Here is a 13,066-nt window from a genome sequence, read left to right on the forward strand (position 1 = left end):
GATTTAATAAAAAACAGAATTTATGTTTACCTGATAAATTACTTTCTCCAACGGTGTGTCCGGTCCACGGCGTCATCCTTACTTGTGGGATATTCTCCTCCCCAACAGGAAATGGCAAAGAGCCCAGCAAAGCTGGTCACATGATCCCTCCTAGGCTCCGCCTACCCCAGTCATTCGACCGACGTTAAGGAGGAATATTTGCATAGGAGAAACCATATGATACCGTGGTGACTGTAGTTAAAGAAAATAAATTATCAGACCTGATTAAAAAACCAGGGCGGGCCGTGGACCGGACACACCGTTGGAGAAAGTAATTTATCAGGTAAACATAAATTCTGTTTTCTCCAACATAGGTGTGTCCGGTCCACGGCGTCATCCTTACTTGTGGGAACCAATACCAAAGCTTTAGGACACGGATGAAGGGAGGGAGCAAATCAGGTCACCTAAATGGAAGGCACCACGGCTTGCAAAACCTTTCTCCCAAAAAATAGCCTCAGAAGAAGCAAAAGTATCAAACTTGTAAAATTTGGTAAAAGTGTGCAGTGAAGACCAAGTCGCTGCCCTACATATCTGATCAACAGAAGCCTCGTTCTTGAAGGCCCATGTGGAAGCCACAGCCCTAGTGGAATGAGCTGTGATTCTTTCAGGAGGCTGCCGTCCGGCAGTCTCGTAAGCCAATCTGATGATGCTTTTAATCCAAAAAGAGAGAGAGGTAGAAGTTGCTTTTTGACCTCTCCTGTTACCAGAATAAACAACAAACAAGGAAGATGTTTGTCTAAAATCCTTTGTAGCATCTAAATAGAATTTTAGAGCGCGAACAACATCCAAATTGTGCAACAAACGTTCCTTCTTCGAAACTGGTTTCGGACACAAAGAAGGCACGACTATCTCCTGGTTAATGTTTTTGTTAGAAACAACTTTTGGAAGAAAACCAGGTTTAGTACGTAAAACCACCTTATCTGCATGGAACACCAGATAAGGAGGAGAACACTGCAGAGCAGATAATTCTGAAACTCTTCTAGCGGAAGAAATTGCAGCCAAAAACAAAACTTTCCAAGATAATAACTTAATATCAACGGAATGTAAGGGTTCAAACGGAACCCCCTGAAGAACTGAAAGAACTAAGTTGAGACTCCAAGGAGGAGTCAAAGGTTTGTAAACAGGCTTGATTCTAACCAGAGCCTGAACAAAGGCTTGAACATCTGGCACAGCTGCCAGCTCTTTGTGAAGTAACACAGACAAGGCAGAAATCTGTCCCTTCAAGGAACTTGCAGATAATCCTTTCTCCAATCCTTCTTGAAGAAAGGATAGAATCCTAGGAATCTTTACCTTGTCCCAAGGGAATCCTTTAGATTCACACCAACAGATATATTTTTTCCATATTTTGTGGTAAATTTTCCTAGTTACAGGCTTTCTGGCCTGAACAAGAGTATCAATAACAGAATCTGAGAACCCTCGCTTTGATAAGATCAAGCGTTCAATCTCCAAGCAGTCAGCTGGAGTAGGACCAGATTCGGATGTTCGAACGGACCTTGAACAAGAAGGTCTCGTCTCAAAGGTAGCTTCCATGGTGGAGCCGATGACATATTCACCAGATCTGCCTACCAAGTCCTGCGTGGTTACGCAGGAGCTATCAAGATCACCTACGCCCTCTCCTGATTGATCCTGGCTACCAGCCTGGGGATGAGAGGAAACGGCGGGAATACATAAGCTAGGTTGAAGGTCCAAGGTGCTACTAGTGCATCTACTAGAGTCGCCTTGGGATCCCTGGATCTGGACCCGTAGCAAGGAACCTTGAAGTTCTGACGAGAGGCCATCAGATCCATGTCTGGAATGCCCCACAGTTGAGTGATTTGGGCAAAGATTTCCGGATGGAGTTCCCACACCCCCGGATGCAATGTCTGACGAATCAGAAAATCCGCTTCCCAAGTTTCCACTCCTGGGATGTGGATTGCAGACAGGTGGCAGGATCGAGTCTCCGCCCATTGAATGATTTTGGTCACTTCTTCCATCGCCAGGGAACTCCTTATTCCCCCCTGATGGTTGATGTACGCAACAGTCGTCATGTTGTCTGATTGAAACCGTATGAACTTGGCCCTCGCTAGCTGAGGCCAAGCCTTGAGAGCATTGAATATCGCTCTCAGTTCCAGAATATTTATCGGTAGAAGAGATTCTTCCCGAGATCAAAGACCCTGAGCTTTCAGGGATCCCCAGACCGCGCCCCAGCCCATCAGACTGGCGTCGGTCGTGACAATGACCCACTCTGGTCTGCGGGAGGTCACCCCTTGCGACAGGTTGTCCAGGGACAGCCACCAACGGAGTGAGTCTCTGGTCCTCTGATGTACTTGTATCTTCGGAGACAAGTCTGTATAGTCCCCATTCCACTGACTGAGCATACACAATTGAAATGGTCTTAGATGAATGCGCGCAAAAGGAACTATGTCCATTGCCGCTACCATCAAACCTATCACTTCCATGCGCTGCGCTATGGAAGGAAGAGGAACGGAAGGAAGTATCCGACAAGAGTTTAGAAGTTTTGTTTTTCTGGTCTCTGTCAGAAAAATCCTCATTTCTAAGGAGTCTATTATTGTCCCCAAGAAGGGAACTCTTGTCGACGGAGATAGAGAACTCTTTTCCACGTTCACTTACCATCCGTGAGATCCGAGAAAGGCCAGGACTATGTCCTTGTGAGCCTTTGCTTGAGGAAGGGACGACGCTTGAATCAGAATGTCGTCCAAGTAAGGTACTACAGCAATGCCCCTTGGTCTTAGCACCGCCAGAAGGGACCCTAGTACCTTTGTGAAAATCCTTGGAACAGTGGCTAATCCGAAAGGAAGCGCCACGAACTGGTAATGCTTGTCCAGGAATGAGAACCTTAGGAACCGATGATGTTCCTTGTGGACAGGAATATGTAGATACGCATCCTTTAAATCCACCGTGGTCAAGAATTGACCTTCCTGGATGGAAGGATTGTTCGAATGGTTTCCATTTTGGACGATGGAACCTTGAGAAACTTGTTCAGGATCTTGAGATCTAAGATTGGTCTGAACGTTCCCTCTTTTTTGGGAACTACGAACAGATTGGAGTAGAACCCCATCCCTCGTTCTTTTAATGGAACAGGATGAATCACTTCCAGAAGATAACCTTGGAAGACTATTTCTAGCGCCCAAGGATCCAGAACATCTGTTGCCCAAGCCTGAGTGAAGAGAGAGAGTCTGCCCCCCACCAAATCCGGTCCCGGATCGGGGGCCCGCATCTCATGCTGTCTTGGGAGCAGTGGCAGGTTTCTTGGCCTGCTTTCCTTTGTTCCAGCCTTGCCTTGGTCTCCAGGCTGGATTGGCTTGAGAAGTATTACCCTCCTGCTTAGAGGACGTAGCACTTGGGGCTGGTCCGTTTCTGCGAAAGGGACGAAAATTAGGTTTATTTTTGGCCTTGAAAGACCTATTCTGAGGAAGGGCATGGCCCTTGCCCCCAGTGATATCAGAGATAAACTCTTACAAGTCAGGGCCAAACAGTGTTTTCCCCTTGAAAGGAATGTCAAACAATTTGTTCTTGGAAGACGCATCCGCTGACCAAGATTTTAACCAAAGCGCTCTGCGCGCCACAATAGCAAACCCAGAATTTTTCGCCGCTAACCTAGCCAATTGCAAGGTGGCGTATAGGGTGAAAGAATTAGCCAATTTAAGAGCACGAATTCTGTCCATAATCTCCTCATAAGAAGAAGAATTACTAATAATCGCCTTTTCTAGCTCATCGCACCAGAAACACGCGGCTGTAGTGACAGGGACAATGCATGCAATTGGTTGTAGAAGGTAACCTTGCTGAACAAACTCTTTTTTAGCAAACCTTCTAATTTTTTATCCATAGGATCTTGGAAAGCACAACTATCTTCTATGGGTATAGTGGTGCGCTTGTTTAGAGTAGAAACCGCCCCCTCGACCTTGGGGACTGTCTGCCATAAGTCCTTTCTGGGGTCGACTATAGGAAACAATTTTTTAAATATGGGGGGAGGTACGAAAGGTACACCGGGCCTGTCCCATTCTTTATTAACAATGTACGCCACGCGCTTGAGTATAGGAAAAGCTTCGGGGGGCCCCGGGGCCTCTAGGAACTTGTCCATTTTACATAGTGTTTCTGGAATGACCAGATAATCACAATCATCGAAATTGGATAACACCTCCTTAAGCAGAGCGCGGAGATGTTCCAACTTAAATTTAAAAGTAATCACATCAGGTTCAGCTTGTTGAGAAATTTTTCCTGAATCTGAAATTTCTCCCTCAGACAAAACCTCCCTGGCCCCCTCAGACTGGTGTAGGGGCCCTTCAGAAACAATATCATCAGCGTCCTCATGCTCTTCAGTATTTTCTAAAACAGAGCAGTCGCGCTTTCGCTGATAAGTGGGCATATTGGCTAAAATGTTTTGATAGAATTATCCATTACAGCCGTTAATTGTTGCATAGTAAGGAGTATTGGCGCGCTAGATGTACTAGGGGCCTCCTGTATGGGCAAAACTGGTGTAGACGAAGGAGGGGATGATGCAGTACCATGCTTACTCCCCTCACTTGAGGAATCATCTTGGGCATCATTTTTACTAAATTTTTTATGACATAAATCACATCTATTTAAATGAGAAGGAACCTTGGCTTCCCCACAGTCAGAACACAATCTATCTGGTAGTTCAGACATGTTAAACAGGCATAAACTTGATAACAAAGCACAAAAAACGTTTTAAAATAAAACCGTTACTGTCACTTTAAATTTTAAACTGAACACACTTTATTACTGCAATTGCGAAAAAGTATGAAGGAATTGTTCAAAATTCACCAAAATTTCACCACAGTGTCTTAAAGCCTTAAAAGTATTGCACACCAAATTTGGAAGCTTTAACCCTTAAAATAACGGAACCGGAGCCGTTTTTATATTTAACCCCTTTACAGTCCCTGGAATCTGCTTTGCTGAGACCCAACCAAGCCCAAAGGGGAATACGATACCAAATAATGCCTTCAGAAAGACTTTTCTATGTATCAGAGCTCCACACACATGCAGCTGCATGTCATGCTGTTCTCAAAAACAAGTGCGCCATACCGGCGCGAAAATGAGGCTCTGACTATGATTAGGGAAAGCCCCAATAGAATAAAGTGTCTAAAACAGTGCCTGCCGATATTATTTTACAAAAAATACCCAGATTAAATGATTCCTCAAGGCTAAATATGTGTAAATATGATCGATTTAGCCCAGAAAATGTCTACAGTCTTAATAAGCCCTTGTGAAGCCCTTATTTACTGTGTGAATAAAATGGCTTACCGGATCCCATAGGGAAAATGACAGCTTCCAGCATTACATCGTCTTGTTAGAATGTGTCATACCTCAAGCAGCAAAAGACTGCTCACTGTTCCCCCAACTGAAGTTAATTCCTCTCAACAGTCCTGTGTGGAACAGCCATGGATTTTAGTAACGGTTGCTAAAATCATTTTCCTCATACAAACAGAAATCTTCATCTCTTTTCTGTTTCAGAGTAAATAGTACATACCAGCACTATTTTAAAATAACAAACTCTTGATTGAATAATAAAAACTACAGTTAAACACTAAAAAACTCTAAGCCATCTCCGTGGAGATGTTGCCTGTACAACGGCAAAGAGAATGACTGGGGTAGGCGGAGCCTAGGAGGGATCATGTGACCAGCTTTGCTGGGCTCTTTGCCATTTCCTGTTGGGGAGGAGAATATCCCACAAGTAAGGATGACGCCGTGGACCGGACACACCTATGTTGGAGAAAGGGACAGTAATTTAAAATGGAAACTAAATGCACCGAATAGAGTATGCATTTCTATTTTAGTTAAACTGTCAATTTTAAGTTTCTTGATATTCTTTGTTAGAGTATTTAAAGGGACTTTACACAATAAGGGCCAGATTGCGAGTGGCGCGTCAACGGTAACGCGCAAGAAAAAAGGGGTTCATCGCGGGTGTTTGCGCGCATCAGATTTACAAGTTGAAAGTAAACTTGAATGAGTGAGCACAATCCCTGTTAGCGCTAGAATGATTACCGTGTCCTCAGAGCTCTGGTTACCTGTTTTGCAAAATAAAAAAGTGTCACAAAACACATCAAAAATACATTACAAAGTACAGCTACACTCATAACACTAATAAAAAAAAAAAAAAAATTAAAAAATAGCACAAAAGTTATAAGGGCTCAAAGATATCAGGTCTCAGGTGTTAGAAAAAATATAATAGTTTTGGAGCCCTTTGCAGTCAAGTAGCTGAAAACAAGTAAAAGCATATTTATGCAATATTCATATTTATACTGTGTATTTACTGCAAATATTTCACATTCCAATGTTCTTCACATTGCAGAACATGTTCTATGTATTTTTTAAATAGATATTCCTATATATATTTGCATATATCTATACCTATATACAACAACATTTAAAATTAGGAGGAGGTAAAAGGTGAGTTCAAATCCTCCACTACGCACAAAATATAGAGAAAATAACTCATTGTGTAGTTCATTAACAAATCTAGACAGTCCAGAAGGCTTGTTTTTCCCATAGAAAACCTCTGAATTACATTGTTTCCAACGCCGCAAAGGATTCTGGGTAATATATGCAAATTAGGTTCACAATGACACACCTTTTTACTTCAAGTGTGCTTTTCAGCGAATTCCCTTTACGCCAAAGCATTGCTGTTCACACAGCTTATAAGCTTAGCTAGGGTTAGTGCAGTGATTCATAGCCATCCCAGTAGTTATTGCTACTCATCAGCTGGGAGAAGGTTTGAATCACTGCTGGGTGCAGTTGATTCCGGGCAAAATACAACAACATTTAAAAAAATATAGGTATAGATATATAGTGTATCAAAATACCATCAGATTAAATGTAGAAATATGTATTTATGAATAAATAGAACTTTGTGAAGAAAATTGGAATGTGAAATATTCATTTTTTCATGTCGGGTTAGCACCCTTGAGAATATGCCATCGTGTTTGCGTGCTAGTGTTTTTAAATATCTTTAGACAATGTCACTAAAATTGTATACATGCATTAAAATGTCAAGTCTACAATTAATTTTATTTACACACACACTTTTTATTCATATGAGTACAGCTAAATTCACACTTTCCTTTTTTAAATTTGTTTGCAGAGTTATAGACAGCCAGCTGCCTTCATTGTCACACAGCATCCACTGCCAAACACTGTGAAAGATTTTTGGAGACTGGTATATGATTATGGCTGTACATCTTTAGTGATGCTGAATGAAGTCGACTTGACACAGGTACATTTTAGTGTATCGTTTGTATGTTTATTTTAAACCTAATACCATAAGACCACACATTTATATAATATTTTCCCTATATAGGGATGTCCGCAGTATTGGCCTGAGGAAGGGATGCTGAGGTACGGCCCCATCCAAGTGGAATGCATGTCTTGTTCAATGGATTGTGATGTCATAAACAGAATTTTTAGAATATGCAACCTGACCAGGGTAAGCGATGACTTGGGCAACTGTGTAGTAGCACTTAATAAAATAAAAAAACTGTATTTAACTCATTACCATTCATATTAAATCAACACTTTTTGACCATGTTTATGTGAGAAAAAGTAGAACTGTCCCTCCCTTGTCCTGTTAACTCTCCCCTCCCTTATCTTAATCAATTTCTGGTGTACTATTGTTTGTATCTAATAATCAGACTAACTGAATTATGCTGATAAGACAGCAAGCATCTTACATGCTTATGACATCTCTCCAGCTCTCTATGATTCGAATATCTAAATTAGTATCTTATTTTACTGTAAATAATGAAGTCAGACCAGTGTTCTAAACAGGAATACATGCTTAATGACTTGACATATACTTTCAGTGACTGTTCATTAAATCTGGACAATTAGTTACAGGAAAGCAAAAATAATCTAGATTCATGATATTTTGTTTTCTTTTTTCCTTAAATGGATGTGATAAGATGTGGGACTACATTTAGACATGAAAGCTTTCATTATATAAACAGCAACACAAAATTTCAAGTGGACTCCACCTTAAGAAATTCCCCTACTGTCATGTGTCATGTCAAGACTTTTATAAACAATTGAATGACACTCTGATTGCTTCCCAAAGCTAATGGATTTATTTTTTGTGTAGAAGAAAGAACAAAGACCTGACCTAATCCATGAAATGCAGGTCATAAGTCAAGTCTAAAACCACTTCAGAAGGGGGCTGACTTTAAATTATATGAGAGAATTTCAGGAGACCGTAAAAGCTTTTAAAAAAACAGAATGTTAACCATGACAAATGGGGTTATGTTTGAGACAGGATTTGATTGACACCTTTGACATTGAGAGTAGTACTTTGTCAAGATTATTGTAGTATAACGCAGCACTATCTGTATTTCTTTCCTAAGATATCGTAAGTCCACGGAATCATCAATTACTAGTGGGAATATCACTCCTGGCCAGCAGGAGGAGGCAAAGAGCACCACAGCAAAGCTGCTATATATGTCACTTCCCTTACCCATAACCTCCAGTAATTCTCTTTGCCTGCGGTGCACGGAGGTGAAGTTTTGGTGTCTGATCTACAATCAAGATTTTTTTAAATTTTAAAGCAGAGTAGGTTTGCTCTGATCTTTTTAACGGGTCTAGCCTTAGCCCATGTCAGTCTCTTCAGTAGGACAATGGTGACTTTTAAGCAACTGGGAACTTGTGGGGTACAATCCTCACTGCGTTTTCCAAAAACATTTTGCTGCCCTATTTAGTTTTTCTGTATTTCCACAGGTCCATGTGAGGGATGGCATCCTCTCAAACCAGGTGAGCTGTCCTGCTGCCGGACAGATAAATATTGAGGTAAGTGCCAGTTTTATTTTCTTTCATGTAATTGGCAAGAGTCCATGAGCTAGTGACGTATGGGATATACAATCCTACCAAGAGGGGCAAAGTTTCCCAATCCTCCAAATGCCTATAAATACACCCCTCACCACACCCACAATTCAGTTTTACAAACTTTGCCTCCCTATGGAGGTGGTGAAGTAAGTTTGTGCTTGATTTTCTTCTGTGATATGCGCTTCTCAGCATTTTGAAGCCCAATTCCTCTCAGAGTACAGTGAATGTCAGAGGGATGTGAAGAGAGTATCGCCTATTGATGTTATGGTTTTCCTCATGGGAAATCTCGTCAAAGGTTCTCTGTTATCGCTCGTAGAGGTTCATCTCCTACCTCCCTTTTCAGATCGACAATATTCCATTACCTCTACTGTTACTGTTTCAGTACTGGTTTGGCTATCTGCTATATGTGGATGGGTGTCTTTCGGTAAGTATGTTTTTATTACTTAAGACACTCTCAGCTATGGTTTGGCACTTTATGTATTTAAAGTTCCAAATATATATATATTGTACTTATATTTGCCATGAGTCAGGTTTATGTATATTTCCTTTTGCAGACTATCAGTTTCAAAATTGGGAAAATATATTTAGGAAGTTATTATTTCTTACCTGGGGTATAGTCTTTTCTTCAAATTGACTGCTTTTTCATTAATTTTCGCAGGAAAAATAAGGCTCACGAGGTCGCAAAATACTGATATTTATTGCATCATTCTTGGCACAAAGAATGTTTTTGGCGCGAAGGTACGTTCGGTGACGCAAATTCGTTATTTCCGGCGTCTTAGTTGATGCTAAGTTTCCTTGCACAAGGTTTGCATCTGCCATGACGCGAGTTGCGTAATTTCCGGATGTTGTTAGCGCCAAAAAATTTTGTTTTGTGTTGTGCATCATACTTGGCGCCAAATAAATTATTTATTTAAACCCAACTTCCTATATGCTCCTTGCCTTTTTCTATGCTCACAGGGCTATTCTGTTTGCATTTTTTTCACATTCCTGAATCTGCCATATAAGGAAATTGATCATTTTGCTTTATATGTTGTTTTTTTCTCTTACATATGCAAGATGTCTCAATCTGATCCTGTCTCAGAAACCACTGTTGGATTCCTGCTGCCTGATAACAGTTCTACCAAAGATAAGTGTATCTGTTGTAAGTTAGCAGAGATTATATCTCCAGCTGTGGTATGTAATAGATGTCATGATAAGCTTTTACATGCAGAGAATGTATCCATCAGTACTAGTACAATGCCTGTTGTTCCTTCAACATCTAATGTACATGATATCCCTGTGAATATAATATATTTTATTGCTGATGCGATTCAGAAGGCTTTGTCTGCTATTCCGCCTTCTAATAAACATAAAAGGTCTTTAAAACTTCTCATAGAGTTGATGAAATGTTGAATGACCGACAACATACTGAATTATCCTCCTCTGATGAGGATCTATCGAATTCAGAAGATCCTACCTCAGACATTGACACTGGCAAATCTACTTATCTCTGTAAGATGGAGTATATTTGTTCCTTTTTAAAAGAGATGTTGATTACTTTTAGTATCAAGAGGACTAGTTTCCTCAATATCCAAACTAGTAAACGTTTAAATTCTGTTTATAAACCTCCTGTGTTTAATCCACATGTTTTTCCAGTTCCTGATGCTATTTCTGATATGATTTCAAAGAAATGGAATAGGCCTGGTACTTCTTTTTTCCTTCTTCTAGGTTCAAAAAGTTGTATCCTTTGCCAGCAGTTAGATTGGAGTTTGTGGAAAAAATCCACAAAGTTGATGGTGCTATTTCTATTCTTGCTAAATGTACTACTGTCCCTATGGAAGATAGTACTTCCTTTAAGTATCCTTTAGATAGGAAACTTGAATCTTATCTAGGGAAAGCTTATTTATATTCTGGCTATCTTCTCAGGCCTGCCATTTCTATGGCTGATGTTGCAGCTGCATCAACTTTGTGGTTGGTAAGCTTAGCGCAACAGCAAACAGACCCTGATTTGTCTAGCATTGTTTGCTTGCTTCATCATGATAATCATCATTTATTTTATTTGATATCAAAATTGATGTTAGATCTATGTCTTTAGCTATTATAGCTAGAAGAATTTTGTGGCTCAAATATTAGAATGCTGACATGGTATCTAAGTCTAGATTACTATCTCTTTCTTTCCAAGGTAACAATTTGTTTGGTTCTCAGTTGGATTCGAATATTTCAACTGTTACTGGGGGGGAGGGAGTTTTTTTACCTCAGGATAAGAGATCTAAGGGTAAATCTAAAGCTTCTAATCGTTTTTGTTCTTTTCAACAGAATAAGGAACAGAAAGCCAATCCTTCCCCCAAAGAATCTGGTTCCAATTGGAAACCTTCTTCAAGTTGGAATAAATCCAAGCTGTTTAAGAAACCAAAGCCAGCCCCTAAGTCTGCATGAAGGTGCGGCCCTCATTCCAGCTCAGATGGTGGGGGGCAGATTAAAATTTTTCCAAAACATTTAGGCATATTCTGTCCAAAATCATTGGATTCAGAGTATTGTCTCTCAAGGGTATCAAATAGGATTCAGAGTAAGACCTCCTGTGAGAAGATGTTTTCTCTCACACGTCCCAGTAAATCCAGTGAAGGCTCAGGCTTTTCTGAAGTGTGTTTCAGATCTAGAGCTTTTCAGAGGTAATCATACCAGTTCCATTCCAGGAACAGGGTCTGGGGTTTTATTCAAATGTGTTCATTGTCCCAAAGAAAGAAAATTCATTCAGGCCAGTTCTGGATCTGAAAATTTTGAATCGTTTTGTAAGAGTGCCAACTTTCAAAATGGTGACTATAAGGACTATTCTGCCTTTTGTTCATTATATGTCCACTATAGACTTACAGGATGCATATCTTTATATTCCGATTCATCCAGACCACTATCGGTTTCTGAGATTCTCTTTTCTAGACAAGCATTACCAATTGGTCGCTCTTCCATTTGGCCTAGCGACAGCTCCAATAATTTTTTCAAAGGTTCTCGGTGCCCTACTCTCTGTAATCAGAGAACAGGGTATTGCGGTGTTTCCTTATTTTGGACGATATCTTGGTACTAGCTCAGTCTTTACATTCTGCCGAATCTTACACGAATCAACTAGTGTTGTTTCTTCAAAGACATGGTTGGAGGATCAATTTACCAGAGTTCCTTGATTCCTTAGACAAGGGTCACCTTTTTAGGTTTCCAGATAGATTCAGTGTCCATGACTCTGTCTCTAACAGACAAGAGACTAATAAAATTGGTTTTAGCTTGTCGTAACCTTTAGTCTCAATCATTCCCTTCAGTAGCTATGTGCATGGAAGTTTTAGGTCTCATGACTGCAGCATCGGACATGATCCCCTTTGCTCGTTTTCATATGAGACCTCTCCAGCTTTGTATGCTGAATCAATGGTGCAGGCATTATACAAAGATATCGCAATTAATATTCTTAAATCCCAATGTTCGACTCTCTCAGACTTTGTGGTTAGATCACTATCGTATAGTTTAAGGGACCTCTTTTGTTCATCCAACCTGGACTGTGATCACAACAGATGCAAGTCTTTCAGGTTGGGGAGCTGTCTGGGGATCTCTGACAGCACAAAGGGTTTGGAAATCTCAAGAGGCAGGGTTACCAATCAATATTTTAGAACTCTGTTCTATTTTCAGGACTTTTCAGGTTTGGCCTCTGTTGAAGAGAGAACCGTTCATTTGTTTTCAGACAGACAATATCACAACTGTGGCATATGTCGATCATCAGGGTGGGGCTCGCAGTCCCCTAGCTATGAAAGAAGTATCTTGGATACTTTCTTGGGCGGAATCCAGCTCTTGTCTGATTTCTGTGGTACATATCCCAGGTGTAGACAATTGGGAAGCGCATTATCTCAGCCGTCAGACTTTTCATCCGGGGGAGTGGTTGGTCCATCCAGATGTGTTTTTTCAGATTGTTCAGATGTGGAGTCTTCCAGAAATAGATCTGATGGCTTTACATCTAAACAAGAAACTTCCCAGGTACCTGTCCAGGTCCAGGGATTTTCAGGCGGAGTTTCTTGGTTTTACCAACCTGCTAATATCTTCCCGCCTCTAGTTCTTCTTCCAAGTGTGATCTCCAAAATCATCATGGAACGATCGTTTGTGTTTCTGGTAGCACCAGCATGGCCTCACAGGTTCTGGTATGCGGATCTTGTCCAACCTTGGCCACTTCCTTTAAGACCAGACCTTC

At 40.8% G+C, this 13,066-nt stretch overlaps 1 protein-coding gene across 6 annotated transcripts in view; it reads left to right on the forward strand.

Moving 5' to 3' along the window:
* Positions 1–13,066, forward strand: part of PTPRK (protein tyrosine phosphatase receptor type K) — an 865,926-nt gene that overhangs the window by 839,486 nt on the left and 13,374 nt on the right. For all 6 annotated transcript variants that reach the window (XM_053710702.1, XM_053710703.1, XM_053710705.1 and 3 more), the window contains 2 exons: positions 7,142–7,273; positions 7,358–7,483. In XM_053710702.1, the coding sequence (XP_053566677.1) occupies positions 7,142–7,273; positions 7,358–7,483 (258 nt within the window). The remainder of the gene's footprint in view (positions 1–7,141; positions 7,274–7,357; positions 7,484–13,066) is intronic.

This window comes from Bombina bombina, chromosome 4 (genome assembly GCF_027579735.1).
Source record: "Bombina bombina isolate aBomBom1 chromosome 4, aBomBom1.pri, whole genome shotgun sequence".
Lineage (NCBI taxonomy): Eukaryota > Metazoa > Chordata > Amphibia > Anura > Bombinatoridae > Bombina > Bombina bombina.